This window comes from Giraffa tippelskirchi, chromosome 3 (genome assembly GCF_054371585.1).
Source record: "Giraffa tippelskirchi isolate mGirTip1 chromosome 3, T2T-mGirTip1v1.2.pri, whole genome shotgun sequence".
Classification (NCBI taxonomy): Eukaryota; Metazoa; Chordata; class Mammalia; order Artiodactyla; family Giraffidae; genus Giraffa; species Giraffa tippelskirchi.
This window is the reverse complement of record NC_137277.1, coordinates 131407947-131424818: the sequence shown is the minus strand read 5'-3', so window position 1 is coordinate 131424818 and position 16872 is coordinate 131407947. Positions and strand designations below refer to the sequence as shown.

The 16872-nt window shown below is 36.4% G+C and overlaps 2 protein-coding genes across 17 annotated transcripts in view; one reads left to right on the top strand and one right to left on the bottom strand.

Moving 5' to 3' along the window:
* Nucleotides 1-16872, bottom strand: part of PTPN4 (protein tyrosine phosphatase non-receptor type 4) — a 272678-nt gene that overhangs the window by 165263 nt on the left and 90543 nt on the right. For all 16 annotated transcript variants that reach the window (XR_014078556.1, XM_081575953.1, XM_081575955.1 and 13 more), the window contains one exon: nt 2226-2380. Coding sequence is in view for 15 of the 16 variants with exons in the window: in XM_081575953.1 (XP_081432079.1) it covers nt 2226-2380 (155 nt within the window). In the remaining variant the exon portion in view is untranslated. The remainder of the gene's footprint in view (nt 1-2225; nt 2381-16872) is intronic.
* Nucleotides 3468-8329, top strand: LOC145540415 (protein CRIPTO3-like). Its single transcript, XM_081574970.1, has one exon. It carries the CDS (start codon nt 3505-3507, stop codon nt 4048-4050), a length of 546 nt encoding a protein of 181 aa, XP_081431096.1. The 5' UTR covers nt 3468-3504; the 3' UTR covers nt 4051-8329.

The following is a 16872-nucleotide window of genomic DNA, read 5'->3' as shown; positions in this document are numbered from 1 at the left end:
AACTGAAGCAACAGTAATGAGCTTATCTCACTCCTATGTCCACACAGAGAAAGAGAGAGAACTAATAAAGGTCTATCAACTCCTTTAGCACAATATTTTCTCTCAGAAAAATATAAAGAAAAAACTTTGATGAGATGAATATCAGATGGAAAAAAAAGCAGGCTTTGGCAACAATGAATGTTTTACCTATGATATATAAATCTTTAGGGAAAGTAATGGATCCAACAACTAAGATGTTACAAATCACTCACTGGTAATCTCCAAACGAAACTGAGTGGTTCTCCTTCCCAGTGAAGAGATGCTGGAGAATCTAGGAACTGTCCGCAATGGGCATTTCTCAGACTTTCAGGTACTTAATGGACATGAAAGAATAACCAGCAAAGTTTAAGCCCCTCTACTAGTGTGCAGGCTATCATGAACCACTGCATAGATTATAAGCTGCATAACTAGGGAACTGTTCACATAGATTAAAATATACAGCATCAATAACAAAAGTGCAAAGCAACTCTGACACTGAATGATTTCAGTTCTGACACCAAGAGGAATAAATCTATTACATATCCAACAGTCAATTTCTCACACTGTTTCTCTTAAGTTTTCTGATATCCTAAAGTAATGATAGAAAAAGTTCCTAGTAGTATACTCAACTCTATTAGAAATGATATTTAAGTATATAAAGCATATTAAAAAGGTCTAAATATAAACATATATAAATATACTAAACATATGTCTTCCTGAAAGAGTAAGTAGATAGTATGCTGATTACTACATTGAAAAATACAAAACTAAAGTGCACAACAAGAAAGTTATGTCAGATGGGAAATGTAACATAAACACAGCATGTGGTGAGAACATTTAAGATTCATTCTCTTCGCAACTTTCAAGCATGTAACACCGTACTGTTGCCATTAGACCCCATGTTGTACATTAGCTCCCCAAAACCTACTTATCTGATAATTGGAAGCTTAACCCACATCTCCCCAATCTTCCCCATCCCTTGGCCCTGCCAAAACTATTCTACTCTCTTGAGTTCAGGTTTTTTCCAGATTCCACATATAAGTGAAATCACACCATATTTGCCTTTCTCTGTCTGACTGATTTCATTTAGCATGAGGTCTATCCATGCTGTTACAAAAGAGAGGAATTCTGAAGATTAATATTCTATATTACGTAAAGATTTCAAAGTCTAGAAATACCTGGGTAACACAGCAGGAAGCAGATCAAAGTGTTATCCTGGAGATGTGGAAATGAGGACTTCCAGTTTCAATATGGACTATGTATTAGGTACTACTGTTTTCATAATGTTAAATTTTGGGATGCAATAATGGTATAGCAGTAATTTATGAGATTCTTAGGCTGCCTTTCTTGGTGGCTCAGATGGTAAAGAATCTGCCTGCCATGTAGGAGACCCAGGTTCCATCCCTGGGTCAGGAAGATCCCCTGAAGAAGGGAGTGGCAACCCACTCCAGTATTCTGCCTGGAGAATTCCATGGACAGAGGAGCCTGGCGAGCCTGATGGGCTTATAGTCCATGGGGTCACAGAGTAGGACTCGACTGAATGACAAACACAATAGGCTCCTGAAACACAGGTAAAGTGTATCACCTACTTTCAGAAGGCTAGGAAAATACAGACAGAAAAAGAAAGATAAAAGAAATGAGCAAAATGTTAAGAACATCCAGGAAAAGGGTAGGGGGTATTCATAATATTATTCTTTCACTTTTCTGTAGGTTTGCAGTCATTTAAATAAAAAAAAAAAAGAGGAATGCCTTTGTTCATACTTTCAAACACATCTACAAAAACCTCAGTGGTAAAGAATCTGCCTCCAATGCAAGAGACACAGGAGACGCAGGTTCAATCCATGGGTCAGGAAGATGCCCTAGAAGAGGAAATGTCAACCCACTGCAGTATTCTTGCTGGAAAAATTTCATGGACAAAGGAGCCTCACAGGCTACAGTCAGACACAACTGAGCACACACATGCATGCACCCACATACTACTGACCTGCTCCACCAATAATCCACTGCTGGCTTGTCAACCTCTTAAAAGACCCAATTTGAATTTAGAATGTGTATTTGATAGTTACAAACCCAAGCTAACAAGACTTTCCTCACTGATTAAGGCTTTTCAAACTGTATTATAATTAAACAATTTTAGCTTTAAAACTTAGTATAAATTCAGATTTATAACCAAAATATCAAAATTTAAAAACACATAAAATACTTACATTAACTTTGAAAGCTTGTACAGTGTTATCCAGAAGAAGGATGTTGCAAACCACCTCTGTATGCTGTCTATCTCGGGCCAACTCTGATGCGCGTACATTGTAGGTTCTGCCAGCAGGCAATCGGAAACGTGAGGTCATTACTGTCCGCACAAGGTCTAAGTTGAAAAAAAAAATTAACTAAATAAAGGGATAGTTGAAGATACAAATTGTTTATATAAAAAGATACAAAGTTATTACATAGTTTTCAACAAACAGTTAAGAAGCAGTTACAAATTTTGAAACACCTGGATAGGAATTGTAGGTATAAAAGAAGACACCATCTCTAGCTCATCATCTAAACTAAAATTACAATTGCCTGGAGGAAAAGCTTTATTTTGAACTGTCCATTAAGAAGACAATAAACAAATTGTTGAGGAAGCTATATTCTAACTCAAAATACATAAATTCAGGCGTAGTCAAAAAGGAGGAAGGAGAATATGCTACCCCAGGCAACTGGGCATTACTCACTGACACAAGCATTAAAAAGACACTGTAGGATGACAATAGGAGGGAAAGTTATTTGACTCCGAGGGGCTTTCCTTTTATTCAAGCTTAAGATTTGGGGGAAAAATGGGAGTTTATTAGTTGGGATTTTTTAAATAAAACTATACCCTTCATCTTACCTATCCTCAAATTCAAACTAATTCTAATAGAACTATTCTTAGGAAAACAAAAGTAAATTAGAAATCTTAAGACTACAGACCTTTGCTTCTCAATTTTTTAACTCAACAGGGAACAAAGACTGCCTACCAAAAAAACTGGTATCATATCATTTTTGGAATGTTATGATGTTAAAAAGACAATGAAATGTAGCTTTGAAGTTCTGAAAGAAAATCTTGTGAAACAGAATTATATTCCCTCAGAATTAGCATTCATGTGAAAGAATAAAGCTAAAGCCATTTTCAGACATTCAAAAATTTGCAGTTTAAAATCCATAAAACTTCCCTCTTTCAAAAGACAAATGGATAAAAGAAACAAACTAGCTGAAGGTTATAGTCCAAGCATTTGTTAGGACAGACCCCGTGAGGAGTCCCCTAGTTTCGCCGGACGGCCCGACTTCTGCTTCTAAGAACTTTGGGGGAAAGCATATTTCTCATCTGGGATATTTTTCTTTTAAAATGCTCTTTTTCACATCAAGAAATTAACATTTTCCTTTGGGTGTTTTGGCAATGACTGTGAATTAAAGCCGGGTTAATATTTTTTTCTTTCTAAATTGTTAGGGGCCACAGACCAGAGGAAGATGGAGCGCTTCTCTTACAGTGTGATTTTGATCATGGCCTTTTGCAGAGCCCTTGAACTGGGATTAGTTGCTGGATTGGGCGACCTTGAACTTGCCCATCTGTCACAGGGAGACCTGGCCTTCAGAGATGATGGCCTTTGGTCCCAAGAGGAGCCTGCAATTCGTCACCAGCCTTCCCAGTTTGTAGCATCCATGGGAATCCAGAAGAGTAAGGAGCTGAACAGAACCTGCTGTTTGAATGGGGGAACCTGCATGCTGGGGTCCTTTTGTGCCTGCCCTCCCTCTTTCTACGGACGCAACTGTGAGCATGACTCTCGCAAAGAGAACTGTGGGTCTGTGCCCCATGACACCTGGCTGCCCAGGAAGTGTTCCATGTGTAAATGCTGGCATGGCCAGCTTCGCTGCTTTCCTCAGTCATTCCTACCTGGTTGTGACGGCCATGTGATGGATGAGCACCTCACAGCTTCCAGGACTCCAGAATTAACACTGTCTGCATGTGCTCTTATGCTACCTGGCATCTGCCTCGCTATACAAAATTATTATTAACCCACATTTGTTTTCAACATTTGTCATGCAGATTTCATGACCTGTAAAGTCTGTCTCTCTAATGTCCCAACTGAGAGACGATAATTTGTTAGTTGCCTTGAAACAGTGAATAGATTTCCCTGTGGTCCCTAAGATTTCCTTAAAACACCAATTACTTTCCTCTGCCCTGCCCTCTACAAAAAACTAATTAAAAAAATAAAAGAGTAAGCCATATCTTGTGCCCGATTCCTGTGTTTCTGATACATGTAACTCTGCCAAGGGCTTACAGATAATTTCCTTTAAACAATTGAACTTTATATTCAGATTATTAAAGGTTACTCTCAATGTGGAACTGAGCATAAGGCTTTGGATGGAGTTGATTGACATCAGTTAAGACAGTATCTTGGAAAGGAAGGACCTGTTAGGGGAGCAGAGGAGAAGGGAGGGGGCAGATATCCAAGGCGAGAGACAGGATGCTAGAGTAACAGGTGTGCGTGTATCCTGGGTGACTAGGTAGAAAAGTGGAAGCAAATGGGAGAGATTTGAGAAAATAAAATGAATGTCTTGGTTGATCCGGTGGCTACAGAAAAGCAAGTTAAAAGGCTAAGCTGAAGGGCAAGTTTCTATCATCTATTGGAAGCTGTATGAAACAAGGGTACCTGTTTTCTGAAGGATTTGTAAAAAGAATAAAGTCTCCTTTAAAAAAACTATCTAAATTCCCCCGATATATAAAGATTGCTTAATACATTATGATTTCTCTATACTGGGCAATTTCAATGGTAGTAAAAGAAAATATTCACAATATGTTTAGTTGTAAGCCAGTGATAAAACCACATATTGTAAAGCCCATTTTAAAAATATGTATCTGTTCTGTCCAGTAAAAGTGGGAAGTACGTTGAAAAAAAAAAAAAAAAAGAAACAAACTACACTACAAATAAACACAACTGTATAGAATTCTTAAATATGAGTAAGCAATAAGAACTAAGAAATTTAATAAGTAAAAATTAATAATAAAAAGAAATTGCAATTCAAATCGATGGTATTCAATAACTGCTGTTGACATCATACTGCGCATGTCAAAATGATTAACGCTAGGAGTAAATGTCAATGTTATATACGGATAAAAATTGTATAGAGGAAAATAGCTTTGGCACGTTGACAGAGAGGGACTAGCCAAATAAAATTCACAATTAAAAGACAGTGACTGGCAGTGATTTCCAGTTCCACATGTAAAGAGCTCGGAAGACCTCATTCTGTCCTAACAAATAAAAAAAGGCAGAACAGACTGGAAAATCAGCAACCATTCCTAGGTCCATAAGAGAGGACACAGGGCAAACTGCAAAGATTGGAGAGATAGGTAAAATCAAAGAGTCGCAGCTTAGGGGAGCAGAGATTTGAAGCAAAAACTGCCACAGAAACCAGCACTCAGGTAGGAAAGACTGAATTCAGCTGATGAATTGCTTGAGGCTCAATGTGGATAATTTTAAAAGTTAAAAACTTCAGCGGGTGGGGGTGGCGGGCAGTCATACCAGGACTCACATAATATTGTAAGATACGGCTCCAGCAGCAGTGTGAAGGCTAGTGTGCATTGTCAAGGATAGTGCACACTTGGAGGGGACAGAGCTGGCTTGGACAAGACACTTCACTTGAATAGGGAGAGTGCAACTGCTGCTGATACTAATGGAGACAACTGATGGGGAGCTGTCTTGAGCTCTGAGTGGCATGCTGTGACCATCCTTGCAAACGACTTGGCCTGTACCAGCCCCTCTTGCTCTAGTGTTGTTCCCCTTGGGGACGACAGTCCCACTGCTGAGAGGGGAGAGAGAACACACTTACTTAAAGGGAACAGAACCACCTTGGACTCGGACTTCAGGGCTTCTGCTCCAGGATATTAGGACATGACTCTGTGCCCAAGAGGGCAGCAACAACCACTAAGCACAGCTTTGGCTCAAACCTGAGAATAGCTCCAGCACCTTCATCTCAAGTCTCACCTCCTACCAAGATAATAGCTGTGAGTCCACCCTGAGCAAACATGTGACCCGTGCTCACTTCAGATCCAGCTCTTCTACCAAAGTCACAGGGCAACTGCAGAGTGTATAGGGACACTCCCATGTAAATATACTCCTTCAAGACCAGGACAGATAATGTGCTTCACCCAATTTCATAGACACAGAGAGTTTACCAAAATGAGAAGAGAGAAATTTGCCTCAAATGAAAGAACATGAGAAAAAACTCTGGAAAAGAAGAAGGAAAAAAAAAAAAAACGAATGAAAGAAATAATTTACCAGATAAAGCATTCATAGTAAGAATGCTGCTTGAAACTGGGAAAAGAACAAATGAACACAGTGAGAAATCTTACAAGGAACCAGAAAATATAAAGAAGAATCAGTCAGAGCTAAAGAATACAATAACTGAAATGAAAAATATACTAGAAGGAAATTAACAGCAGACCAGGTGATACAGAAAAAAGCATAAGCACTCTGAAAGACAGAATAATGGAAATCACTCAATCAGAGGTGCAAAAACAAAAACAATTTTTTAAAAAATGAGGAAGGAACCTCTAAGACAATATTAAGCATATGCTATCCACATTATAGGGGTCCCAAAGAAGAGAGAAAAAAGGGTTGAAAATATTTGATGAAGTTATGGTTGAAGAATTCTTGAACCTGAAGAAGGAAACAGATATCTAGGTACAGGAAGCACAGAATCCCAAAAAGAGAAAACCAAAGAGACCAAGACATACCCTAAGTAAAATGGCAAAAGTTAAAGACAAAGAGGATTCTAAAGGCAGCTGGAGAAAAAGTCACATACAAAGTAACCCCCAATAAGGTTTTAAGTTGATTTTTCAGCAGAAATTTTGCATGCCAGGAGGGAGTAGCATGATATATTTAAAATGCAGAAAGAGGAATATATACAACCTAGGATACTCTACCCAGCAAGAGTATCATTCAGAATTGAAGAAGAGACAAGCAAAAACTAAAAGAATTTATCAACACTAAATCAATTCTAAAGTGGTAAAGGGCCTTCTGTAAGTAAAAAAGATAAAGCTACAAGAAAAATTTATAGGAGAGGAAAAACCCCACTAGAAAAGCCAAATATATAGTAAAGGTTGTAGATCAACTATTTAAATAAGGTATTATGAAGATTAAAAGACAAAAATTATAAAATCAACCATAACTGCAAAGAACTGTTCAGGGATAAATATGATGATGTAAAATATGAATTAAAAAACACAAAATTTAGGGAAAGGGAGTTAAAAATGTAGATCTTCTAGAATGTGTTTGAACTTCTATAACTATCAGTTTAAAACAAGTAGATATAGTTATATGTCAACACATATAAATCCCATGGAAACCATAAATCAAAAACCTACAATAGATACAGGAAATTAGAATGAAAGGAACACAAGCATACCACTAAATAAAATAAAATCACAATGGAAGAAATTATACTAAGAAGAACAGAGAATAACAACAAGCAGAAAACAAATAACAAAAATGTCAAGAAGTATTTATCTAACAATAATCATTTTAAATGTCAACTGAATAAAACTCCAATCAAAAGACATAAGGTGTTGGATAGACCTAGAGAAGGCAATGGCAACCCACTCCAGTACTCTTGCCTGGAAAATCCCATGGACGGAGGAGCCTGGTAGGCTGCAGTCCATGGGGTCACTAAGAGTCGGACACGACTGAGTGACTTCACTTTCACTTTTCACTTTCATGCATTGGAGAAGAAAATGGCAACCCACTCCAGTGTTCTTGCCTGGAGAATCCCAGGGACGGCGGAGCCTGGTGGGCTGCCGTCTATGGGGTCACACAGAGTCGGACACGACTGAAGCGACTTAGCAGCAGAAGCAGAGAATGAAGTAAGGCAGAAAGAGGACCTACAGAGTGAAGGTCACTGATAAGTCAGAAAGAGAAAAACAAATACAGTATATTAAGGCATATATGTGGAATCTATTTGGTTGCAAATTAGAAATAAACTCACAGACATAGAGAACAAATGTATAGATGCCAAGGGGGAAATGGGTGGAACGGGAGGAACTGGGAGATTGGGACTGACACATATACACTATCAATACTGTGTATAAAATAGATAACTGATGGGAACATACTGCATAGCACAGGAAACTCTACTTAATGCACCATAGTGTCCTAAATGGGAGGGAAATCCAAAAGGGAGTTGATATATGTATGGCTGATTCATTCTGCTATGCAGTTGATGCCAATATGACATTGCAAAGCAACTATAATGCAATACAAACTACTTTAAATTAAAAAAAAAAAAAGGAAAAAAGATGAGGTGACTGATCAGATTAAAATGATCCATCTACGTGCTGCTTATAAGAGACTTACTTCAGAGCTAATAACACACAAAGACTGAAAGTGAGGGAATGGAAAAACATATCCCAAGCAAATGAAATGAAAAGAAAGCTGGGGGAACTAGACTTTAAAATAATCTATAACAAAAGACAAAGAAGGGTATTATATAATGATAAATAGATCAATACAAGTGGATGAAACATTTGTAAACACATATGCACTGGTATAGGAACACCTAGAAGCAAATATTAACAGACATAAATGGAGAAACTGACAATATAATACAATAATAGTAGGGAACATGAACACCCAACTTGCATCAATGGACAGATCAACCAGTCAGAAAATCAGTAGGTAAACAGTCATCTTAAATGACACATTAGACCAGACTTAGTAGATATCTATAGGATACTTCATCTGAAAATAGTGGAATACACATTATTTTCAAGTACCATGGAACATTCTCCATGACAGATCACATTCTAGGCCACAAAAGAAGTCCCAACAAATTTAAGAGGACAGAAATTACAGGAAGCATTTTTTCTGACCAAAACAGTATTAAAATGCAAATCAATTAGAGGGGGAAAAAATAGGAAAACACAAACATGTGGAGACTAAACAACATGCTATTAAAAAAAATTACTGGGTCAATGAAGAAGTCAAAGAGGAAATCAGAAAATACCTGGAGATAAATAAAAATAAAAACACAACTTTCCAAAATCTACAGCACAAAGGAAAAGCAATTCTAAGAAGGAAGTTTAGGGCTACCTCAAGAAACAAAAAAAAAAACCTCAAATAAACAATCTAAGTTACTTATAAAAAAGAGCAAAATCCAAAGATAGCAGAAGGAAGGAAATAATAAGGATCACAGGAAATAAATAAATGGAGACCAAAATAAAAATCAACAGAAAACATCAATGAAACCAACAGCCGGGTTTTTTTATTTTTTATTTTTTGAAAAGATAAAATTGATAAGTCTTTAGTCTTGCTCACCAAGAAAAAGAGAGCCTAAATAAATAAGAACCGAAACAGAAAAAATTACAACTGACCTCAGAGATACCAAAAAACCATAAGAAAACACTACAGATATTTATATGCCAACAAATTGGACAACCTAGAAGAAACGGATAAATTTCTAAAAACATACAGTCTTCCAAGACTGAATCAATCCAAACATACCAATCACTAGTAGTGAAACAATTAGTTTAAAAACTCCCAGCAAACAAAAGCCCAGGACTGAATGGATTCACAGGAACTCTACCAAACATATAAGAACAACTAATCCCTAGCCATCTCAAAATATCCCAAAAAACTGAAGAGAAGAGAATACTCCCAAATTTATTCAATGAGGATACCATTATCCTGATACCAAAATCAGACAAAGACACTACAAAAAAAAAACAAAAACTACAGGCTAATATCTCTGGTGAATATAGATACAAGAATCAACAAAATATTAGCAAACAGATTTCAACAATACATAAAAAGGATCATATACCATGATTAAGTGGGACTCACTCCAGGGATGCAATGATGGCTCAATTCCCACAAATCAACCAGTGTAATACATTAACAAAAAGAAGGGGGGGAAATCACATGATCATCTACAGACACAGAAAGAGCATCTGACAAAATTCAACATTCATTTATGATAAAAACTAATCAAAGTTGGTATAGAGGGAACACATTTCAACATAATAAAGGCTATTTATGACAATCCCATAGCTAATAAATTCAACAATGAGGATTCAGGGATTAAGAGATACCAACTACTGTATATAAATAGATAAGCAACAAGGATAAATAATTATACTCATAATCTTGTAATAACCTATAATGGAGTATACTCTGCAAATATATTGAATCACTCTGCTGTATACTTGAAACTAACACAATACTGTAAATCAATTATACTTCCATTAAAATTTTTTCCAAAAAATTAATTTATATATATTTGCTATCTCTGTCCACTATTAGAACCTAGAAGCAAAAATATTCCACTAACACTGAATATACATACTGCCCTATATACTACTCCACACTAAAAGAAACCAGGCTTTCTTGGGAGAAATGGTTGATTCCAGAGATGGAGCAAAGGAAATACAAGGTCAGGCTAAAATATCAATATTTGGTGCCAATAAGTAAAGAAGTCCTCAAAATCTGACAGGAAACAATGAAAAACCATGAGAGGAAATTAAAAGGGGCTGCCACCAGTCAAATGAGACAACATAAATTTCAAAATAAATAATATGAATAGATAATACTCTGAATAACACAATTTTTTTTTAAGTGAGGGAGGAAAAAACTCTTCTTAGTAGAATAATGTCAAATGATAAATGTAGAATCATGCAAAAAGAAAACTGCCATTTACAACTACCATAACTGATTCAGGCAAGAATCATCAATGAATAATAAAATCACTGGGTGAAAGTTTATTGAGGAACAAGATACACATATAATCACTGGGTGAAAGTTTATTGAGGAACAAGATACACATATAATCTCAAAGTATTTTCCCATTGATTACTTATTAATTACAAAGGGGAAAAGGAATCTTTACCATGGAGAAATCTGTCAAATCCCATCTTCATCAAATGATCAAATTTATCCTCACCAAAATTACTGTCACAGGCACCATGATGTTGTTACACACTGAGAACACAGTACCTATGTAATTTTCCTGCAAAAAATGTTTAAGCTGAATCTACTTATGAAAAATATTAAAACAATCAGACAAATCCAAATTGAGGACACTCTGCAAAACAAACAGCTAGAATCTTCAAAACTGTGAGGAGGGTGAGGGAAAAGGGAGAAGAAAGAGAGGATTCAGAAGAAGGGTGGGGAAGCACTGTAGATTAAGAGATGTAACAACCAAATGCAATGTGCAGTCCTTGATCCAATTATGAATTAGAAAAAAAAGTCATACATATGTGTGTATACACACACACACACACATATTACATATGCACATAATTGAAGAAATCTGAACGTGGAATGTATTTCAGACTATAGTATTGTGTCAGTGCTAAATTCCTTGAGTGTGATCATGTGGTTATATAGAATGTGTTGATTTCTAGAAGATTCATGTTTGCATGCTATAGCATTTTTAGAGGTAAAGTGTTATGATCATGATATCTGCAACCTTCAAATAAGTCATAAATTTTTAATATATAAATACAGAAGCAAAGTAGCAAATTGCTAGCAATTGGTGAATCTGTATGAATGGTACATGGGTGTTCAATATACTATTCTTGCTACTTTTCCCTAAGTTTGAAATATTTCAAAATAAAAAGTTGTGAGGAAAAAGTAAAAGGAAATGCCTTCCAAATTCTGCTTTCACACTTAAGAAAAGAAGCAGATAAACTAACACCTTTGCTATCCAAAATTATGAAGCAATTATGAAGTAATTATGAAGCAATTATCCACTCACAAAAAGTTCTCTGGATAGCTGACAATCCCTTACAGTTATCATTCTCTATAGAATGTTCTCCAATGAACCATATGTTTTGCTACAATCTTAATTTCTTATATATGATGCTCTGGATGTAACTATCAATTAAAATGTTGGTACTGTAAGTACTGGACTGAATAACTTCGCTTACTGCTATAACACTATATTCAGTGAAGGCTCCCTCAGTCCTCTGAACTGAAGCTGGTAATATAAAACTGATTATCTTAGGACAATGCTATCAAAACTATGAGCTATAATACTGATATTCTGTAGAAGGAGAAAAAAATCAAATTTAACAATAGTTTTGACCTAAAATTTCTCTATATATTTAATATACCAAACATATCTACACAGTAATTATTATATAGTAACTTACACAGGAAGCTTATTTAAGAAATGGTATATAATACAGAAAAGAAGTATCCCATATAACCATGTACAAACCAATGATTCAAGACATGAGCACTGGACATGCACACTGATTTACTGATGTACAGGCAGCATTTTCCAAATGCATATCCGGGCTTCCCAGGTGGCACTAGTGGTAAAGAGCCTGCCTGCCAATGCAAAAGACGCAAGAGACACAGGTTCAATCCCTGTGTCAGGAAGATCCCCTGAAGGAGAGCATGGCAACCCACTCCACCCTTCTTGCCTGGAGAATCCCATGGACTGAGGAGCCTGGCAGGCTACAGTCCATAGGGTTGCAAAGAGTCAGACATGACTAAAGCGACTTAGCATGCACACATGCTTTGTATATCCTTTATTCAACTACTGCTGACCTGCTAAGAAGACTGAAATACAATATGATATTCACTGTGAACTACGAACACAGGAATTGAACTGGAACCATTCTGTGTATCAAATTTACTTCTCTGAGGCTTTTCATTTTCTGTTACTTAATATTTTACATCTCATTATCCTATTTATACACTGCAGCATTTAAAGTACTATGTGCCTGTGTGTCTGTGAGATACAGACACATAAGGGACTAAGGCCCCTAAAGAGTTCCCTAATTCTGTGCCTTCAATATACCTGTTTACTCATGTAAACATGTCAGCAGCTCCCAGTTACTAGACACAGCATTAGATGCTAGAGATATAAATATATATATATGTGTGTGTATATATCTCTCTAGATCTCTGCCCTCAATGAGCTCAGAGTCTAGTTGGGAAAGAGACTTTAAATAACTCAGTGAAACAGTAATACTAAAAATAGGTATAAACAAACTGTCCCAGTGAGTCCAAGAACTACTTCTCTTCTGTCTGTAGCTCATTACCTAAGTACTAGAAACAACTTCAGCAGCCACTAGTTCTTTCCCTCTCTTCCCTTCTTCATTTTGTAAATTTCCAAAAATAAAGCCAATCCTTCATAAGTACCAACAGCCAATGAAAAACATATTTTCTTGTCTAAAAAGGGCCACTCATGTAGTCTATGTGATATCATTTGGGGGGCTCTGGTGTTCCCCTCTTATTCATTCAGCAAAATGAATGAATATTAGCTAGGGGTTTAATGTAGAGCATTTTTAGATGGAAAAAAAGAGAGAATGCTGGGCTCTAGAGTTTTGATCCTTCCTTTAGAAAGCAACTGCTTCACGAAAGTAGTTTTCTTTGTAACTGACCACAAACAATAGAGTTTATAGCATAGAAACGTTTAATGAAATGTTTCAAACTATAATTTGAAACTCATTGGCTATGAAATCAAATTAGTGGATCAAACATCAATATTTTTAACAAAATAGAATAGAATAAAAGAGAAGCTATCAAGAGCATGATATAAAAGGTACCTCTTAATTAGGTAAAGTGTAAATAGTTAGAAAACTATTGACTTTACATCTAATACCACCATGCAATCCTATTTATTATCTTATGTTTTCATGAGTCATTTCTGTTTGTTGTAAAGAACCGATTATTAGTCTTTCACAAAAAAAGTTAGATTAAAAGAGAAGGGCCCCTGAAAAGGGGTCAAGACTAAAAAATACCAACTATGGGAAGTAACACTGACTAATAGGTAAGACTGTGGGCTCAGAAATCAGAATGTTTCAAGGCTCAAATCCCTATTACCTTCATGACCCTGATAGCTGCCAAACTGCTGTGCCTCAGTTTCCTCACTTATAAAATGAGCTACTATGAGGATTAAATGAGATAACACACAAGAAGCCTTTGGCACAGTACCTGACATTCAGAAGTATCTAAGAAATGGTAGCCATATTATCATCATTAGTAGGTAATACCTCTCTAAATACTAAAAACTGACTTTTAAGAAGAAATTTAGAAATGCACATGCTTTTATTAAATATTCTAGTTACACCAGAATTAAAACAGTATTATTAAAAGCCTCAGAAACCAACATCCAAAAAACAACAGTAATCCAGTTGGATGGAACACAATTCATCAGAGCAACAGCAACCATCATACGTGGAAAGATACTAGACTGTACTGTGGAGGAATTTGCATTAATTTGGGCAAAGGTCACATAGTCCAGAGGTCAGCAAACTATGGCCCACAGACCAAACCTGTTCACTGTTTTGGGGTCATGAGGTAAGAATGATTTTTACAGATGAACATTCTCAACTGATCCGATGATAGGGGACACTAACTTTGAACCCTACCGAAGGTAAATATTATCCTATAAAAAAGAATTATATTCTTCTCATTACTAGACCAAATACAACAAAATATTATATTCAATTACTGTATTTTGATTTCACCAATAAAAATTTGTGAAATTTATAAAAAATAAAAGCCTCAAATTAAATGTCTGTATGTTAGATAATTAACATTACTCTTTACTTTCCCCAACCCTTCCCTATTCATATTATCTACTGAATGTCCCATAATTTGCCAGATACAGGGAAGCAACATGACTATATAAACAAATAAAAGAAGGTAAAAGCTCCTGCTCTTATGAAGCTTCTTTCTAATGAGGAAAGGAAAAAGTTACATGGTAGAAAGCAGAGAATGTTCGAGCAGAGAGCAATTTTACATGCAGTACTCAGGGGAGGCATGACTGAGAAGGTAATTTTTGGCAGACTTGAAAAGGAGTACAAGAGTGAGTCATATGGCTACTCCGCCTGGAGCACGTGCCTTGAAATGTGTTCCACGCAGAAGGAAGAACAGCACAAAGGCCTGATGTAGGAGCACACCAGGCCTGTCCCCGGAAGAGCAAAGAGGCCAGTGCACGCTGAGAAAAGCAGACCAGGAGAGTAGTCAGAGAGAGAGCAGGAGCTACAGGTAATGTAGGGCCTTGGTGGCCATGGTAAAAAACCTCAGCTTTTTTACTTCTAAGTAAGACAGGACTTTGAGCAAAAGAACACAGTCACCTCCCTTACACGACAAGTTCATGAATTTTCACCTCGCTTCTTTTCCTACTGATGTGTTGGATACAAAAAGCTTAGACTATGTCATAAGCATCCTACTGCACTAACAGAAAAATCAGTTAATGTCCTACAAATTACAAATTGGCAAGAAAAAAAAATTAAGACCCTATCAGAAAAATGAACAAAAAACGTAACAGAATGTTTCCAATAAGAAATAAAATCAGTAATTTTTTTAAAAGCTTAGCTACACTATCACTAAAAAGATATTCTAATTAAAGATATCTTAATTAGGTAAAGTGTAAATAGTTAGAAAACTATTTTAAATACTTAAATTAGTTAAATATTGTTTAACTACTAAAACAAAATAAAACAAAGTGTCATTTATCACCGTCCGCTAGGGAAACTGGTAGTAATAAAAATTGCTTCAGGTCTACAATTTTGTATCCAAAACCTCTGGTTTCAGAACACTTTCAGAAGTGTTTTGAATTTCAGAATAGTTAAATTATAAAGAGGTGATATTGCACAGCTACCTTAGATTAAGTAATATTCTTGGTTGGGTCTGTCTGTATTAGCCACACTATTAAAATTTCTTTGGAAAACCTTAAGAATGTTCACTCTAAGGACTTCCTTGGTGTACAGTGATTAGGAACTCGCCTTCTAATGCAGGGAATGCAGGTTCAATCCCTGGTCAAGGAACTAATATCCCACATGCCACGTGGCGGGCACCTGGTCCCACGTGCCACAACTAGAGAGAAGCCTGCATGCTGCAACTAAAGAGGCTCACACACCACGATGAAGCGCTCATGAGCCACAACTGAGACCCATCACAGTGAAATAAATATTTTTTTAAAAAAGAATGTTCACTCTATGGGGAATAAATAATGTATAAACAACCTAACATCAGCACAGGTCAAGTATGGCTGCCAAATTAATTACAAAAACTTTTGTAATTCAAAAACCATAAAAATAACCAGATGCAAGGTGGGTCACAATATCAGATCACTTGGGGGAACTTTTCCAAATCACAAAACCCTTTCCACTGAAGATTCCCCATTTCCCTAGTAGATTGTGTAATAAGTCACTGGGACTGTCTCAAGTATGAATTGGGCATACTACACAATTTGGAAATTCTTGAAGTTTATGAAATATTTTATAATACTTCCATTCAATAAGAAGTATCTTAAAAAGAAAACAGAAACAAAAAAAAGAATACCAACTTATTTTAAAGACTGAAATTTCCCAAATATTAATCTCCTTGGAAAATTCTATTTACTCAGAGAGTGAAAACTGAAAGTGAAAGTGTTAGCCGCTCAGTTGTGTCTGACTCTTTGCAACCCACCAGGCTCCTCTGTACATGGAATTCTCCAGGCAAGAATACTAGAGAGGATAGACATTGCCTTCACGAGGGGATCTTCCAGACCCAGGGATCGAATCTCAGTCTCCACACCACAGGCAGATTCTTTACCATCTGAGCCACCAGTAGTCTATATTAATGAGCACATATCACATTCAAGGCATTATGAGTACCAGGTAACACCAGTAGAGAGGCTTAAATAGGTAGACAAGGGGCTGACTATGGGTTTAGATTTTACTTTACAAGCAGATGGAAAGGAAATAACAAAATTCTGAGCAGAGGTATAAAGTGGTCAGATGTGCATGTCAGATCACTCTGGTAGTAATAAAGAGGATGGATTAAAAGGGCAACACCAATAGCGGAATGCACCTTAAGTAGACTATTAGAAAAGTCCAGA

Coding starts and splice junctions, on each gene's coding strand:
- LOC145540415 (XM_081574970.1), top strand. CDS start 3,505: ATGGAGCGCTTCTCTTACAGTGTGATTTTGATCATGGCCTTTTGCAGA.